The 19,372-nt window shown below is 47.2% G+C and overlaps 1 protein-coding gene across 1 annotated transcript in view; it reads left to right on the forward strand.

The window, feature by feature from the left end:
* B4GALT5 (beta-1,4-galactosyltransferase 5) overlaps window positions 1–19,372 on the forward strand; it is a 49,426-nt gene that overhangs the window by 12,787 nt on the left and 17,267 nt on the right. The window contains exon 2 of the mRNA XM_063958885.1: window positions 12,105–12,239. Coding sequence (XP_063814955.1) covers window positions 12,105–12,239 — 135 coding nt within the window. The remainder of the gene's footprint in view (window positions 1–12,104; window positions 12,240–19,372) is intronic.

The raw sequence follows: 19,372 nt of genomic DNA on the forward strand, positions 1-19,372 counted from the left end.
TGCTGCCAGATATGCCCCACAGTGCCAGATATGCCCCACAGTGCCAGATGTGCCAGATATGCCCTCATGCTGCCAGATATGCCCCACAGTGTCAGTTACTTACCCTCCGTCACTCCCGCGCTGTCTTCTGAAGGAGGGACACGGAGGGCACAGTGCGCGGCTCTCCTGTGTCCCTCCTGCGTCTCCGGCGGCAGCGGCGTGTGTGTGTTAAAGGAAGTGCCGGTTCGTGCACTTCCTTTAACACACACACGCCGCTGTCGCCGGAGACGCAGGAGGGACACAGGAGAGCCGCGCGCTGTGCCCTCCTAAATACTGACTCGAGTATAAGGCGAAGGGGCTTTTTCAGCACACAAAAAAGTGCTGAAAAAGTCGGCTTATACTCGGGTATATACGGTAGATATCTTTTAACCTTTTGCTTTATTAACCACTTAACTGGCATGGTCATATCACATGCAACCACCCGACCCCTCTGTGTCCCCCAGTTTTTGAGGAGGAGATCCGTTCTGCAGATGTGCATAATGTAATATTTAAATATTTAAAAAAATACTTTTTAACTATATGAAATTAATATTTGAAAAACAACCATGTTTTGAAGGGAAAAATCATCAGTTACGTGGTCAAAGCTTGTAATACTTGTGACAAGCAGTGTATATTAGAGAAGTGAATAGGACATTTGTGCCTATAATTGTGCACGAAGACAACTGATTATCCTGGGGTACTGTTGAATCTGTGAGTTCAGATTACACAGAGAGTGTCAATCACATTACGCTGGGTTAGCCTGTGCGATGCCATATAGTAGAGCAGCGGTTACCGTGACTGATGTGAATATTATAAGAGGAACCTGTTTACGGAGGCCCCCCATGATACCTGTGAGGTGGTGTGCCCCCCGCCACCTGTGATACCTGTGAGGTGGTGTGTCTCCGTCACCTCCCAGGGGTCTCCACACTGCCCACACGCCGGGAAGCAGCAGCAGGCTGCCCCCGGCGCCTCCTCCTCCCCCCTGCACCCGGAAGGACCTCCGGATACGTTGCTAGGGGTAGGAGGAGATTACCTTCCGGGACCAGGGCTGCCTGGAGGAAGGTATGCCGGTGGGGGGGAGGCGTCTGTGGTGGGTTGCGGCGGGCATCGATAAGAAGCCCATAGGCTTCTATAGGGTATCGCCATCCAGAGATGGCAATACCCTGGGCGGCGAAAAACCGGCGGTGGGGTCTTAGTACATTTGAAAATGCGGTAAAACCCCTGAAAACGGGGGTTTTACCGCATTTTCCCCTTAGTACATCCCGCCCTCAATCTTTAGATAAGTGTCTATAATGATCAAAAACACTATAAGGAAATGCTGAAAATATGTACTGTAAAATAATGCGGTGGTAGCCTAATTGTCAGTAATCAAGTTTGGGCAGAAAGGGTCCAACACTTTGCTATGTTTGATCAATGCTTTATATGTAAGCAGATGATGCTTATATTCGGTATAGTCTGTACCTGATGAGCAAATTTAAATTCCTACTTTATCCCTTAGGAGCTTCTGGTACTCGGTACCTATATATGGGATCTAAAGAGAGACGTATTGCAACATGGGAAGGGTTAAGCATTTTGACTGTATAAGGACAATTGCTGCAATAGTTTTATATTAGTCTTAGATTATTGTATTACGATGATTAGAGATTTCCTTGTTAATCTGGGTGACCGTTTGTAAACATGAATCTGTATTTGTGTTAAGATTCTTATTTTTAGAGGTCTTTTTAAAAGTGAACAATGCAGCTGCTTTTAGGGGATTGCTACGTTTTACAGTACTAGGGTTATGTAAGAAGGAGATGGGGGCCGCTCTGTTTTCATTTGCAAAATTTGTCCCCACAGCTTATTGTGCCCAATTTACCAAGCTCCTGAAAGCTCGCTTTTCGGTGTTTGCCCATTAGCCATTGTAGTATATAGGTTTTTTGGGTTTTTTTTCCAGCATTTTTTTTTCTTCAGGAAGATGCCCATTCCCAGCACCTTACATGATGGCTCTCCGTGTGGTCTCAGCAAGCCTGATGTAAACCTGGCAGTAAAATAACAGCATATTGAAAAAATAAATAAGGGGTCTATTTTCTAAGCCTTGGATGGAGATCAAGTGCATGTCAGCTCCTAACTGCCTTGTTACAGGCTGTGTTTGAAAAATTACAGGAGCTCATTGGCTGGTACTTTATCTCCATCCAAGGCTTAGTAATTAGACCCCTAAGTTACAAGGGAAGTTTGTGAACCTTTATAAATCAGCCCATAAGGCAAGATGCAATTAGGCTTGATACTTACCACGCAAGAAAAAAAGATTATAGCCTCTGACCTTTATCCCAGTTATTGTATTCAATCAGAAGTCATTTTCCTTTGGCGATCTGTCCATGCCTAATGCACGTTAACCCATAGATTCCGGGAGGGGTGCCCCAAGCAATGCATGGATGTGATAAGGGCAGAAATCCCTACTTACAGTAAATCTCGGTTTGAGCATCAGGAGGTGGTGAACAGAAATCCATGTGCTGCCTGTGGGTTTATTGCAGACTGCAATTGAATAGCCCTGGGCATTGCTGTAAGGCTTACTCAAGCTTGAAGGCTAACTTTATTTGGCCCTTAGTATCCCAATTCAATGATATAATAAAACCTATAGTGTCCCTATAGTGTCCACTCTGAAACTGATATGCATGGTTATATACAAAGCATGTATCCATGACATCTACATCAGGCAAGTCCATTACCTACAGAACAATTCATCTCTCTCTCCTGTGTAGCGCTTTGTGTAATCTGTTTTGCTTCGCTTTGTGTGTTGTATGAATCCTGGAAAACAGGTTGATGATCACGGCTGTGGGATTACACTAAAAAGAACAGGTTTCCCCGGAGACAGGCTTGTTTTGTGTCCTGGACGTAAGTTTCCATTACTATGCTATGCAATCCCTTGTGCCTGTCAGTGTCTTTAGGGTAATAAATAGTTATGAGAAAACCTTTCTCATCCAGTTACTGTATTGTATTATAGAGTACTTGACAGGCATATTTTGGGAAACTATCTGTAACATGTGGTTTAAGGGATCTTACAGACAGAACGAACACACAAGTTATAGCTTTACACAGAGGCTAATTCAGACCTGATCGCTGCTGTGCGTTTTTGCACAGCGAACGATCAGGTCTGAACTGCGCATGCGTATGCACAGCAATGCGCAGGCGCGACAGTCCGCAGTGACGAGGAGCACCGGGAAGCCAAGGGATGGTGCGAAAAATCAGATCGCACCAGCAATCGCAAGAAGATTGATAGGAAGAGGGCGTTTGTGGGTGGCAACTGACCATTTTTAGGGAGTGTCCGGAAAAACGCAGGAGGGACCCGGCATTTTGTGGAAGGATTCGTGACGTCAGCTCCGGACCCGATCATCGTAGTGGCTGAGTAAGTAATGGGCTGTGCAGAGACTTCTGTTTGTGCAGCTCTCCTGCACATGCGATCGCACACCTGCACAGCGAATTCCCCGTCCCCCTGTGGGCGGCGACTATCTGATCGCAGGGCTGCAAAAAACGCACCCAGAGCGATCAGGTCTGAATTACACATCCTATGTATATTTCTTATCAACTATTTATGGCGACTTAGGGATAACTTGAGATAACTGAACTTTTTTCCTGTTAAGATTGAATTACTTTGTGCCCTGCATTGGTAATAAGGCATTAATTTTAATTCATTGTTCCCACCCCTCACTATGGGACCCATATAGTGTTGAATGTAATGCAATTTTTTCCCACAAATTGCATTTTTTACTTCTGTGCATCTATTTTGCTCTTACGACTCTGCACTCAGAAAGGCAGAATGGACGCTGTAGGAGGCTTGTAGGCTCGAAAACATCTTAATCTGACCTCAAGAAATGCACGTGTGCCTATCAGGAGACAGATCACTTGGGGATGCTGAAAACTATTTGCAAAATATAAAGTGATGATCGGTAAATGCATATGATTACTGAGTGCATCTGATACTCTTATCAGGGTGTCTTCTGCAGTCTATTTGAAAATTGATACTTGAAATCAGCCTGCAGCACAAAAGCAGATTCTCATTTTTTTTTTATATGGTAAAATGTACTCTCTAATTTATTAATAAAAATGTCCAGACCTCGACAAACTATGTTGTGCATGAACAGAGCCACCCATAACAATTATGGCCCTCTAATAAGGGGGGGGGGGGGGGGGGAGATGTACTAAGCAATGAAAAAAGTGGAGAAGTGAGCCAGTGGAGAAGTTGCCCATGGCAGCCAATTAGCATTGATGTAACATTTGCAATTTGCATACTATAAAAGTATAGAGCAGCTGATTGGTTGCCATGGGCAACTTCTCCACTTTAATCACTGCTTAGTACATTTCCCCCTAAATCTTGAATCCCCCAACTGCCCTCCTTTGACATTTCCCTCGGATTGTAGTTTTGATAACCGTATTGCATTACCATCCAAACCCTGTGCCTAGGTCCTATTTGTAGTATTATGGCATTATTACACTTGTATAAAAATCACAACAGTCTGTTGTAGAAATCTACAGCCTTTACCTTTATCGATGATGCAACAAAATTCTGGATACCTTACTGTTTGATTACAGTTAATCATTGGGACTTAAAGTACTATACTATATACATTTACTATATTCTTCTTCTGGTAAGCCTGCTACCAGTGAGAAGTTCTGGTTACTCTTGAGTCTATTCATGAAGCACTGAAAATAGTGGAGAAACAGACCACTGGAGAAGTTGCCCATGGCAACCAATCAACATCTACCTTACATTTTATAGAATGTACTTGATAAAGGCTTCCCTCAAAGCTAATTGGTTGCCATGGACAACTTCTCCACCGGTCATTTTCTCCACTCTTTTCACTGCAACACGAATAGACCTATCTATGAGAGAACAGTACTATAGGCACCTGATTTACTCTAGGAGAGAACAGTAGTATATGTGCCTAGTTTGCTCATGGTGGAAACAGTTGTACTTTTACCTTGTTTACTAAAGGAGAGAACAGTCGTCTAGGTGCCTGAATTACTCCAAAAGAAAATAAGAACAAGGTCCCACACTTGACAGTGCATGTCTGAGCATAAACCAAACATGAAGTCAAAGGAATTGTCTGTAGACCTCCGAGACAGGACTGTCTCGAGGCACAAATCTGGGGAAGGGTACAGAAAAATATCTGCTGCTTTGAAGGTCCCAATGAGAACAGTGGCCTCCATCATCCGTAATGGAAGAAGTTCGGAACCACCAGGATTCTTTATAGAGCTGGCTGACCATCTAAACTGAGGTGACCAGGGGAGGAGGGCCCTAGTCAGGGAGGTGACCGAGAACCCCATGGTCACTCTGACAGAGCTACAGAATTCCTCTGTGGAGAGAGGAGAACCTTCCAGAAGGACAATCATCTCTGCAGCAATCCACCAATCAGGCTTGTATGGTAGAGTGGCCAGATGGAGGCCACTCCTTAGTAATAAGCACATGACAGCCTGTCTGGAGTTTGCCAAAATGCACATGAAGGAACTTCAGACCATGAGAATAGTCAGGATAGAGGGAAAGATGAATGCAGCAATGTACAGAGACATCCTAGATGAAAACCTGCTCCAGAGCGCTCTTGACCTAAGGCTAGGGCGACGGTTCATCTTTCAGCAGAACAACTACCCTAAGCACACAGCCAAGATATCAAAGGAGTGGCTTCAGGACAACTTGAGTGGCCCAGCCAGAGCCCAGACTTGAAACCGATTGAATATCTCTGGAAAGATCTGAAAATGGCTGTGCACCTATGCTTCCCATCCAACCTGATGGAGCTTGAGAGGTGCTGCAAAGAGGAATGGGCGAAATTGCACAAAGATAGGTGTGTCAAGCTTGTGGCATCATATTCAAAAAGACGTGAGGCAGTAATTGCTGCCAAAGGTGCATCAACAAAGTATTGAGCAAAGGCTGTGAATACTTATGTACATGTGATTTCTTAGTTTTTTATTTGTAAAAAAACTTTTTTCACGTTGTCATTATAAGGTATTGTATGTAGAATTTTGAGGGGAAAAAATTTATTTATTCTATTTTGGAATAAGGTTGTAACATAACAAACTGGAAAAATAAGAATTTACTCACCGGTAATTCTATTTCTCGTAGTCCGTAGTGGATGCTGGGAACTCCGTAAGGACCATGGGGAATAGACGGGCTCCGCAGGAGACTGGGCACTCTTAAAAGAAAGATTAGGTACTATATCTGGTGTGCACTGGCTCCTCCCTCTATGCCCCTCCTCCAGACCTCAGTTAGGGAAACTGTGCCCGGAAGAGCTGACATTACTAGGAAAGGATTTGGAATCCAGGGTAAGACTCATACCAGCCACACCAATCACACTGTACAACTCGTGATAACCATACCCAGTTAACAGTATGAACAACAACTGAGCCTCAGTAACAGATGGCTCATAACAATAACCCTTTAGTTAAGCAATAACTATATACATGTATTGCAGAGAGTCCGCACTTGGGACGGGCGCCCAGCATCCACTACGGACTACGAGAAATAGAATTACCGGTGAGTAAATTCTTATTTTCTCTGACGTCCCAGTGGATGCTGGGAACTCCGTAAGGACCATGGGGATTATACCAAAGCTCCCAAACGGGCGGGAGAGTGCGGATGACTCTGCAGCACCGAATGAGCAAAGGCAAGGTCCTCCTCAGCCAGGGTATCAAACTTGTAGAACTTAGCAAATGTGTTTGAACCCGACCAAGTAGCAGCTCGGCAAAGCTGTAAAGCCGAGACCCCTCGGGCAGCTGCCCAAGAAGAGCCCACCTTCCTTGTGGAATGGGCTTTTACTGATTTAGAATGCGGCAATCCTGCTGCAGAATGAGCTTGCTGAATCGTGTTACAGATCCAGCGCGCAATAGTTTGCTTTGAAGCAAGAGCACCTAGCTTGTTGGGCGCATGCAGGATAAACAGCGAGTCAGTTTTCCTGACTCCAGCCGTCCTGGCTACATAGATTTTCAAAGCCCTGACTACATCTAGTAACTTGGAGTCCTCCAAGTCCCTAGTAGCCGCAGGCACCACAATAGGTTGGTTCAAATGAAACGCTGATACCACCTTAGGGAGCAATTGGGGACGAGTCCTCAATTCTGCCCTGTCCATATGGAAGATCAGATAAGGGCTTTTACACGACAAAGCCGCCAATTCTGACACACGCCTAGCCGAAGCTAAGGCCAATAGCATGACCACTTTCAACGTGAGATATTTTAGCTCCACGGTCTTAAGTGGCTCAAACCAGTGGGATTTCAGGAAATCCAACACAACGTTAAGATCCCAAGGTGCCACTGGAGGCACAAAAGGGGGCTGAATATGCAGCACTCCCTTAACAAACGTCTGAACTTCAGGCAGTGAAGCCAGTTCTTTTCGAAAGAAAATAGATAGGGCCGAAATCTGGACCTTTATGGATCCTAATTTTAGGCCCATAGTCACTCCTGACTGTAGGAAGTGCAGGAATCGACCCAGCTGGAATTCCTCTGTAGGGGCCTTCCTGGCCTCACACCAAGCAACATATTTTCGCCATATACGGTGATAATGTTGTGCTGTCACGTCTTTCCTAGCCTTTATCAGCGTAGGAATCACTTCATCTGGAATGCCCTTTTCCGTTAGGATCCGGCGTTCAACCGCCATGCCGTCAAACGCAGCCGCGGTAAGTCTTGGAACAGACAGGGCCCCTGCTGTAACAGGTCCTGTCTGAGAGGCAGAGGCCATGGGTCCTCTGAGATCATTTCTTGTAGTTCTGGGTACCAAGTTCTTCTTGGCCAATCCGGAACGATGAGTATAGTTCTTACTCCTCTCTTTCTTACAATCCTCAGTACCTTGGGTATGAGAGGAAGAGGAGGGAACACATAAACCGACTGGTACACCCACGGTGTCACTAGTGCGTCCACAGCTATCGCCTGAGGGTCTCTTGACCTGGCGCAATATTTTTTTAGCTTTTTGTTGAGGCGGGACGCCATCATGTCTACCTGTGGCCGTTCCCAACGATTTACAATCAGCGTGAAGACTTCTGGATGAAGTCCCCACTCTACCGGGTGGAGGTCGTGCCTGCTGAGAAAGTCTGCTTCCCAGTTGTCCACTCCCGGAATGAACACTGCTGACAGTGCTAGCACGTGATTCTCCGCCCATTGAAGAATCCTTGTGGCTTCTGCCATCGCCAACCTGCTTCTTGTGCTGCCCTGTCGGTTTACATGGGCGACCGCCCTGATGTTGTCTGACTGAATCAGCACCGGTTGGTTTTGAAGCAGGGGTTCTGCTTGACTCAGGGCGTTGTAAATGGCGCTTAGTTCCAGAATATTTATGTGAAGGGAAGTCTCCTGACTTGACCACTGTCCTTGGAAGTTCCTTCCCTGAGTGACTGCCCCCCAACCTCGGAGGCTTGCATCCGTGGTCACCAGGACCCAGTCCTGTATGCCGAATCTGCGGCCCTTGAGAAGATGAGCACTCTGCAGCCACCACAGCAGAGACACCCTGGCCCTCGGGGACAGGGTGATTAGCCGATGCATCTGAAGATGCGATCCGGACCACTTGTCTAACAGATCCCACTGAAAGATCCTGGCATGGAACCTGCCGAAGGGAATTGCTTCGTAAGAAGCTACCATCTTTCCCAGGACTCGCGTGCAGTGATGCACCGACACCTGTTTTGGTTTCAGGAGGTCCCTGACCAGAGATGACAATTCCTGGGCCTTCTCCACCGGGAGAAACACCTTCTTCTGTTCTGTGTCCAGAATCATGCCCAAGAACAGCAGACGCGTCGCAGGAATCAGCTGCGACTTTGTTTCGGCCATTACCTTGGTAAATACCCTCGGTGCCGTGGACAGACCAAACGGCAACGTCTGGAATTGGTAATGACAGTCCTGTACCACAAACCTGAGGTACTCCTGGTGAGGTGGGTAAATGGGGACATGCAGATAAGCGTCCTTGATGTCCAGTGACACCATAAAATCCCCCTCTTCCAGGCTTGCAATAACCGCCCTGAGCGATTCCATTTGGAACTTGAACTTCCTTACATAAGTGTTCAAGGATTTTAAATTTAGAATGGGTCTCACCGAACCGTCTGGTTTCGGTACCACAAACATTGTGGAATAGTAACCCCGTCCCTGTTGAAGGAGGGGAACCTTGATTATCACCTGCTGAAGGTACAGCTTGTGAATAGCCGCCAGCACTACCTCCCTTTCCCTGGGAGCCGCTGGCAAGGCTGATTTGAGGTAACGGCGAGGGGGAGTTGCCTCGAACTCCAGCATGTATCCCTGAGATACCACTTGTAGAACCCAGAGATCCACCTGTGAGCGAACCCACTGGTCGCTGAAGTTCCGGAGACGCGCCCCCACCGAACCTGGCTCCACCTGTGGAGCCCCAGCGTCATGCGGTGGACTTAGTGGAAGCAGGGGAGGATTTTTGTTCCTGGGAACTGGCTGTCTGGTGCAGCTTTTTTCCTCTACCCCTGCCTCTGGGCAGAAAGGATGCGCCTCTGACCCGCTTGCCTTTCTGAGGCCGAAAGGACTGTACTTGATAATACGGTGGTTTCTTAGGCTGTGAGGGAACCTGAGGTAAAAAAGTCGACTTCCCAGCTGTTGCTGTGGATACGAGGTCCGAGAGACCGTCCCCAAACAATTCCTCACCCTTATAAGGCAAAACCTCCATGTGCCTTTTAGAATCAGCATCACCTGTCCACTGCCGAGTCCATAATACTCTCCTGGCAGAAATGGACATTGCATTAATTCTAGATGCCAGCCGGCAAATGTCCCTCTGTGCATCCCTCATATACAAGACGACGTCCTTTATATGCTCTATGGTTAGCAAAATAGCATCCCTGTCGAGGGTATCAATGTTGTCTGACAGGGTATCAGACCATGCTGCTGCAGCACTACACATCCATGCTGAAGCAATAGCAGGTCTCAGTATAGTACCTGAGTGTGTATATACAGACTTCAGGATAGCCTCCTGCTTTCTATCTGCAGGCTCCTTTAGGGCGGCCGTACCCTGAGACGGCAGTGCCACCCTTTTAGATAATCGTGTGAGCGCCTTGTCCACCCTAGGGGATGTCTCCCAGCGTAACCTATCCGTTGGCGGGAAAGGGTACGCCATCAGTAACCTCTTAGAAATCACTAGTTTCTTATCAGGGGAACACCACGCTTCATTTAATTCATCAGATGGGGGAAAAGTCACTGGCTGCTTTTTCTCCCCAAACATAATACCCTTTTTAGTGGTAACCGGGTTAATGTCAGAAATGTGCAACACATTTTTCATTGCCGTAATCATGCATCGGATGGCCCTTGTGGACTGTACATTTATCTCATCCTCGTCTACACTGGAGTCAGACTCCGTGTCGACATCTGTGTCTGCCATCTGAGCTAGCGGGCGTTTTTGAGCCCCTGATGGCCTCTGAGACGCCTGGGCAGGCGCGGGCTGAGATGCCGGCTGTCCCAAGGCTGTTACGTCATCGAACCTTTTATGTAAAGAGTTGACACTGTCGGTTAATACCTTCCACATATCCATCCACTCCGGTGTCGGCCCCGTAGGGGGCGACATCACACTTATCGGCTCCTGCTCCGCCTCCACGTAGCCCTCCTCATCAAACATGTCGACACAGCCGTACCGACACACCGCACACACACAGGGAATGCTCTGACTGAGGACAGGACCCCACAAAGTCCTTTGGGGAGACAGAGAGAGAGTATGCCAGCACACACCACAGCGCTATATAACACAGGGATTTTCACTATACTGAGTGATTTTTCCCAATAGCTGCTTATTTACACAAATTGCGCCTAAATTTATGTGCCCCCCCCTCTCTTTTTTACCCTTGTTGTACTGGATACTGCAGGGGAGAGCCTGGGGGCGTCCTTCCAGCGGAGCTGTGAAAAGAAAATGGCGCTGGCTGTGCTGAGGAAGATAGCCCCGCCCCCTCAGCGGCGGGCTTCTCCCGATTTTTATAATGTTAATGGCGGGGGTTTTTGCACATATACAGTGTTATACACTGTATTATGTGCTATTTGTGCCAAAAAGGTAAACTAATTGCTGCCCAGGGCGCCACCCCCCCCAGCGCCCTGCACCCAACAGTGACCGGAGTGTGTGGTGTGCTATGGGAGCAATGGCGCACAGCTGCAGTGCTGTGCGCTACCTTATTGAAGACAGGAGTCCTCAGCCGCCGTTTTTCATCTTTATCTTCCGTCTTCTGGCTCTGCAAGGGGGACGGCGGCGCGGCTCCGGGAACGGATGATCGAGGTCGGGCCCTGTGTTCGATCCCTCTGGAGCTAATGGTGTCCAGTAGCCTTAGAAGCACAAGCTAGCTGCAAGCAGGTAGGTTTGCTTCTCTCCCCTCAGTCCCTCGTAGCAGTGAGTCTGTTGCCAGCAGATCTCACTGAAAATAAAAAACCTAACAAATACTTTCTTTTCTAGTGAGCTCAGGAGAGCCCACTAGGTGCATCCAGCTCTGGCCGGGCACAGATTCTAACTGAGGTCTGGAGGAGGGGCATAGAGGGAGGAGCCAGTGCACACCAGATATAGTACCTAATCTTTCTTTTAAGAGTGCCCAGTCTCCTGCGGAGCCCGTCTATTCCCCATGGTCCTTACGGAGTTCCCAGCATCCACTAGGACGTCAGAGAAAAGTGAAGCACTATGAATACTTTCCGGATGCACTGTAGAGTGTGAGGCGCACTGTGTTTTGCACTTAATATTAATGCCACTTTAAATTATGAGCTCAAATATAGCGAGACAACTGCCACTTCATAAATGCACCTAACAGTCTGCATGTCTGCAGTGATCTTATTCATAGTGTCACATTTACCATGTCATATGCAATTCAAGTTAGATGCAAATACTAAATTACAGTGCTAATTTAGTTCAAAGCATTCAGCCCGCTCCTGTCATTTTCTAAACTGTGCTAAATATCTAAGATTCTTCACTTTATCTCTCTAGATGGTTTGATACATCTCCCCTTAAATGAGCCCCAAATTGCACAAATCAAACTTTATTTACTCATGTTGTAGCTTATAGCAGATAAGACATTGCTCCATTCTCTTTAGTGTCCACACAGTTGACTAGTAAAAATATGTTGCATGTCAGTAAATTGTCTCTCCTTGTTGTGTGTCCGCAGTAAACACTTACCTCTTTAAGATGCAAGCTCATGGTATCCTCATCCGGAAGAATATGCGGTCAATAGGAGCACAAGTATATGAACAAGTGGTGCGTGGAGCATATGCACGGAGAAATAGCAGTATTAATGACACAGGTATGTACATAGTGATAACCCAGTATTCAGGGTATGCTGGTCTCTAAACCTTTTCAATTCACAAACTTTTTTGAATCACGGCGCCCTAGAGTATCGGAATTTTTTCACACGGCACCGCTAGGCCAAAAGTTTCTTACTGAGAAATTTAGAAAGAAATATTAAATTGAGTGAATGTTATCTATATGTCATCCTTAGGGTCAGTTGTGTGGTGAGGGACAAGATTTGCTGCTGTTTGTCCACATATATTATGATTGGCTGATACCAGCACTGGTTTTGTCTACTATATTGACCATAAATAATTTGAATTGGTCCTGGACCACCAACCCAGGGCACCCCAGTAAGTGTCCTGAGGCACCCCAGGGTGCCACGGCATACAGTTTGAAAACCACTAGTCTATCGTATTCTTTTTCTCACAAGCAGATAGGTAGCAACTGTATTAAGAGTATAGATGTAACCTTTTATCTTTCGTGTGTGCTTTATTGGCAACTGACACAAAAGCAATGACAATGATTTGCAACTCCTCTTAATACCAGTTAGGGGTTGTGAATAAAAACGCAAGGCAACACTTTTCATCCATAAAAGCAGCTTGCAGTTTGCCAAGTGTTGATGTACTGCCTAATGAAATCATACACACTGTTCTCTTTCCCGCTGAATGAAATGAGGACAGTGTTTTTCCTAATGATTATTTTACAGATTTACTTGTTTGTTTGTATTAAATTCTTTATCATTTGGTTACAATTATAATAAAATAAACTATAAAACTGTATATTAAATACCATATAATAAAAGAAACTTTAAAACATTTTCTAGAGGAGATGGTATTGATATCCTGCCAGTCACCAACCCTGGTCAGACGGCGAACAGCAGCATGTCTACAGTCAGAATCCTGACGGATTATTTAAACCCTTATCCTAACCCACTGCGTCCATAGCCTAACCCTAGCTCAGGCCTGGCCAACCTGTGGCTCTCCAGCTGTTGTGAAACTAAACATCCCAGCATGCCCTTCCAGAGTTACAGAATTCCCTAATAGCCAGACTAATACCAGGGCATTCTGGTACTTGTAGGTTAATAATAGCTGGAGTGCCACAGTTTGGCCAGGCCTGTCCTATCTGTTCCCTTCCACAGCCTAACCCTCCCCCTAGTGCCTAACCCTAGCACTTATCGCTGGGATTGTGACTGTCACGATGCCAGTGTCAGCATTCTGACCATTGGGATAGTGACTGCCGAAATATTAACTACATCCCTTGTAGAGCTTCTACTTAACTTTTATAACCAGGGTGAACTTAAACAGAAGACAGGAAGAGGGTGGGGAGAGAGGAAGAGAGGAGGTCCAGGCAAGCAATTTAAGAAGTATATCGGAGAGGTTCCGATGTTTAAGTAGTTGCTTGTATGGGTTTTGGTTGCAGAAGTCCACAGGGCAGATGGGTGGAAATGGCACTCCCAGTATGTGAAGAGGTTGAGGGTTTCCAAGAAGTCCAGGTGGTAAGTTGAATGAGGAGATGTATTCTCACAACAGTGTAATTAGGATGGGGTTCAGCTTTTTTACAAATATTTGCCCCCTTGTCATAGAGATGGTATGTGATTTTCCATGGCTGCTACATACCAGATGTGTATTTGAAGTTGTTGGGCGGCGGATAGGTCTGGATTTTCCAGTTCCCAGCTAGTATAAATTTAAGGGATGCTGTTAGTGTATAAGAGACATGTTTTGGCTTTTTTTTTTTGTGGGAATGTGTGCAGAGTTTGGGAGTGATACAGTGATTGCATAGCAGGAAATTCCATGGGTCCATCTGAATTGAGCTGCCAGCATAGAGTTCAGGAGGCTATGGACCATAAAAGGCAGGAAATGGTTATTAGTCATATCCACGATATAGGTATCTTCATTTCCACACATCCAAAATTCTGCCAGCATTGCAGAATAGGCTTTATAAGAATTCTCCTTTATTTTAGTATATTTTGACAGTTTCCTCCTCATAACATTTTGGTACAGGGACAAGTGCATCCAAAAATAGCCCATGAAGGTGGAAGATCAAGGCCTTGCATAAGGAGCGGTTATAACATACTGTTTCCAAAGTGAAGAAAGATCTGAGAATTTGAGCTGTGGTGAGGGATGAGAACCACTGTTACAGTTGGATGAATGTGAAGGGTATTTTTTAATAACAGGAGTATGTCATGCTTAGCCAATATGACCTATATCAACATAGCTTTAAACCACTGTGCATGCACAGCTATGTAAAGTTACTGTACAAGTCTCTGGAAGTCACATACAAAGCTGAAAATGTTTAATGTGCAGTCCAACACCTGATTTGCACACCTTATTTTCTCTTACGTCCTAGAGGATGCTGGGGACTCCGTAAGGACCATGGGGTATAGACGGGCTCCGCAGGAGACCTGGGCACTATAAAGAACTTTTAGTATGGGTGTGAACTGGCTCCTCCCTCTATGCCCCTCCTCCAGACCTCAGTTAGATCTTGTGCCCAGAGGAGATTGGGTGCACTACAGGGAGCTCTCCTGAGTTTCTCTGTTAAAAGAATTTTGTTAGTTTTTTTTATTTTCAGGGAGCACTGCTGGCAACAGGCTCCCTGCATCGTGGGACTGAGGAGAGAGAAGCAGACCTACTTAAATGATAGGCACTGCTTCTTAGGCTACTGAACACCATTAGCTCCAGAGGGAGTCGGAACGCAGGTCTCACCCTGCCGTTTGTCCCGAAGCCGCACCGCCGTCCTCCTCGCAGAGCCAGAAGATAGAAGCCGGGTGAGTATTAGAAGAAAAGAAGACTTCAAGGCGGCAGAAGACTTCAGATCTTCACTGAGGTAAGCCGCTGCGCGCCATTGCTCCCACACAACACACACAGAGCAGGCACAGATGGGTGCAGGGCGCAGAGGGGGCGCCCTGGGCAGCAATAAACCTCAAGACTGGCATGTTGGTGTATATTAGGCTGCGGAGGCAGTAAATAGATAAACCCCCGCCATTTTTTGTAAATTGAAGCGGGACCGAAGCCCGCCGCTGGAGGGGGGCGGAGCTTGATCCCTCAGCACTAACATTTTCTCCACAGAAGCTGCAGAGACGCTGGCTTCCTGGACTCTCCCCTGCTGAACACAGATCAGAGGGCTGAAAAAGAGGAGGGGGGCACAATATTGGCGCAGTGAGTGGGGAAATTCTTATTTATAACATAAAAGCGCTATCTGGTTTTCCAGTATAAGTGGGCGCTGGGTGTGTGCTGGCATACTCTCTCTCTGTCTCTCCAAAGGGCCTGGTTGGGGAAGTGTCCCCTTATAGTTATATCCCGGTGTGTGTGGGGTGTCGGTACGTGCGTGTCGACATGTTTGAAGCGGAAGGCTCTTCCAAGGAGGAGGTGGAGCAGATGAGTGGTGAGTCCCCGTCGGTGGTGCCGACTCAAGAGTGGATGGATATGTGGCATATGTTAAATGCAAGTGTGGCATCACTACATAAGAGACTGGACAAAGCAGAGTCCAGGGAGACAACATGGGGTCAATCCACGGATTGGACCGACTCACAGGGCCCTTCAGGGTCTCAGAAACGTCCCTTGTCACATATAGTAGACACAGATACCGACACGGAGTCTGACTCCAGTGTCGACTACGATGAAGCTAGATTGCACCCTAGGGTGACAAAAAGAATTCCGTGTATGATTATTGCAATAAAAGATGTTTTGCATATCACCGATGAACCCTCTGTTCCCAACACGAGGGTACACATGTTTAAGGGGAAGAAGCAAGTGGTAACCTTTCCCCCATCTCATGAACTTAACGAGTTATTTGAAAAAGCTTGGGAAACTCCAGATAAGAAACTGCAGATTCCCAAAAGGATTCTTACGGCGTACCCTTTCCCTATGCAGGACAGGGTACGTTGGGAATCCTCTCCCACAGTGGACAAGGCTTTAACACGCCTGTCCAAAAAGGTGGCGCTGCCGTCTCCAGACACAGCAGCCCTCAAAGATCCTGCGGAACGCAGGCAGGAGACTACTTTAAAGTCTATGTATACACATACTGGTGCTTTGCTCAGGCCGGCAATTGCGTCGGCATGGGTATGTAGCGCAGTTGCAGCATGGACAGATACCTTGTCAGCTGACCTTGATACCCTAGATAGGGATACCATTTTATTAACTTTAGCCCATATTAAGGACGCAGTCTTATATATGAGAGATGCTCAGAGAGACATTGGACTGCTGGGTTCCAGAGCCAATGCCATGGCTATTTCTGCGAGACGAGCCTTATGGACCCGTCAGTGGACAGGTGATGCGGACTCGAAAAAGCATATGGAGGATTTACCTTACAAGGGTGACGTGTTGTTTGGGGAGGGGCTTGCGGATCTGGTTTCCACAGCTACCGCGGGTAAATCTACCTTTTTACCTTTGTTCCCCAACAACAAAAGAAAACTCCACAGTATCAGATGCAGTCCTTTCGGTCGCATAAGCCCAGGAGAGGTCGGGGCTCCTCCTTCCTTGCCAGAGGTAAGGGTAGAGGAAAAAGAGCACCTGCTTCGGCTAGTTCCCAGGAGCAGAAGTCCTCCCCGGCTTCTGCGAAATCCACCGCATGACGCTGTGGCTCCCCTAAGGGAGTCCGCACCGGTGGGGGCGCGCCTTCGGTTATTCAGCCAGGTCTGGGTTCGGTCAGACGTGGATCCTTGGGCGATGGAAATTGTTTACCAAGGCTACAGGCTGGAATTCGAAGAGGTGCCCCCTCGCCGATTTTTCAAGTCGGCCTTACCAGCTTCTCCCCCAGAGAGGGAAGTAGTGTTAACTGCAATTCAAACACTGTGTCAACAGCAAGTGGTTGTCATGGTTCCCCTGGTCCAACAGGGAAAAGGGTATTATTCGACCCTGTTTGTGGTCCCGAAGCCGGATGGTTCGGTCAGACCCATTTTAAATCTAAAATCCCTAAACCTGTACTTGAAAAAATTCAAATTCAAGATGGAATCGCTCCGAGCTGTAATATCCAGCCTGGAAGGGGGGGATTTTATGGTGTCGCTAGACATAAAGGATGCTTACCTTCATGTCCCCATATATCCCTCTCACCAGGAGTACCTGAGATTCGCTGTACAGGACTGTCATTACCAGTTTCAGATGTTGCCGTTTCTTTCCACGGCCCTGAGGATTTTCACCAAGGTGATGGTGGAAATGATGGTGATCCTGCGCAGACAAGGAGTCACAATTATCCCATACTTGGACGATTTCCTGATAAAGGCGAGATCAAGAGATCAATTGCTGAAAAATGTGTCGCTCTCCCTGAGAGTGCTCCAACAGCACGGTTGGATTCTCAATCTGCCAAAGTCGCAATTGGTTCCAACGCATCGACTATCGTTTCTAGGCATGATACCCGACACGGAATGAAAGAAGGTCTTTCTCCCGTCGGAAAAAGCCCAGGACATCCAGAACATGGTCAGAGACCTGCTAAAGCCAAAAAGAGTGTCAGTTCATCAATGCACTCGAGTTCTGGGAAAAATGGTGGCCTCATACGAGGCCATTCCCTTCAGCAGGTTTCATGCGAGAACGTTTCAGTGGGACCTTCTGGACAAGTGGTTCGGGTCCCATCTACAAATACATCAGAAAATAACACTGTCCCCCAGGGCCAGGGTGTCTCTCCTATGGTGGCTGCAAAGTGCTCACCTTCTAGAGGGTCGCAGGTTCGGCATACAGGACTGGGTTCTGGTAACCACGGACGCGAGCCTCCGAGGGTGGGGAGCAGTCACGCAAGGAAGAAATTTTCAGGGACTATGGTCAAGCCAGGAGGCTTGTCTGCACATCAACGTGCTGGAATTAAGGGCCATATACAACGGCCTTCGGCAAGCGGAGAATCTTCTTCGAGACCTACCGGTTCTGATTCAATCAGACAATGTCACAGCCGTGGCTCATGTGAACCACCAAGGCGGGACAAGGAGCAGAGTCGCGATGGCGGAGGCCACCAGGATTCTTCTCTGGGTGGAGAATCACGTAAGCGCTCTGTCAGCTGTCTTCATTCCGGGAGTGGACAACTGGGAAGCGGACTTCCTCAGCAGACACGATCTCCATCCAGGAGAGTGGGGACTTCATCAAGAAGTCTTTGCAGAGATAACGGGTCTCTGGGGAATTCCTCAAATAGACATGATGGCGTCACGCCTCAACAAAAAGCGGAGGTACTGTGCCAGGTTCCGGGACCCTCAGGCAGTAGCAGTAGACGCCCTGGTGACACCATGGGTGTTTCAGTCGGTCTAGGTGTTTCCTCCTCTTCCTCTCATCGCATACATTTTGAGCATCATAAGGCAAAAAAGAGTACAGACAATACTCATTGTTCCAGACTGGCCTCGAAGGGCCTGGTACTCAGATCTTCAGGAAATGCTCACAGAAGATCCTTGGCCCCTTCCTCTCAGGGAGGACCTGTTGCAGCAGGGGCCCTGCGTGTTCCAAGACTTACCGCGGTTACGTTTGACGGCATGGCAGTTGAACGCCGAATCCTAGCTGGGAAAGGTATTCCGGAGGAGGTCATACCTACTCTGATAAAGGCTAGGAAGGAGGTGACGGCGAAACATTATCACCGTATCTGGAAGAAGTATGTCTCTTGGTGTGAAACCAAGAATGCTCCTACGGAAGATTTCCATCTGGGCCGTTTTCTCCACTTCCTACAGACAGGAGTGGATATGGGCCTGAAGTTAGGCTCCATTAAAGTACAGATTTCGGCCCTATCTATATTCTTTCAGAAGGAATTGGCTTCTCTACCAGAAGTCCAGACTTTTGTAAAGGGAGTGCTGCACATCCAGCCTCCTTTTGTGCCCCCAGTGGAACCCTGGGACCTTAACGTGGTGTTACAGTCCCTTAAATCTCACTGGTTTGAACCCCTTCAAACGGTGGAATTAAAATTTCTCACCTGGAAGGTGGTCATTTTATTAGCCTTGGCATCTGCAAGGCGAGTGTCAGAATTGGCGGCTTTGTCTCACAAGAGCCCCTACTTGATTTTTCATGAGGATAGAGCGGAGTTGAAGACTCGTCCTCAGTTTCTGCCTAAGGTGGTGTCTTCATTTCATATGAACCAACCTATCGTGGTACCTGTGGCTACCAGTGACTTGGAAGAATCCAAGTCCTTGATGTAGTCAGGGCCTTGAAGATTTATGTAGCCAGGACGTCTAGAGTTAGGAAAACA

This window comes from Pseudophryne corroboree, chromosome 3 (genome assembly GCF_028390025.1).
Source record: "Pseudophryne corroboree isolate aPseCor3 chromosome 3, aPseCor3.hap2, whole genome shotgun sequence".
In the NCBI taxonomy this organism is placed as follows: Eukaryota; Metazoa; Chordata; class Amphibia; order Anura; family Myobatrachidae; genus Pseudophryne; species Pseudophryne corroboree.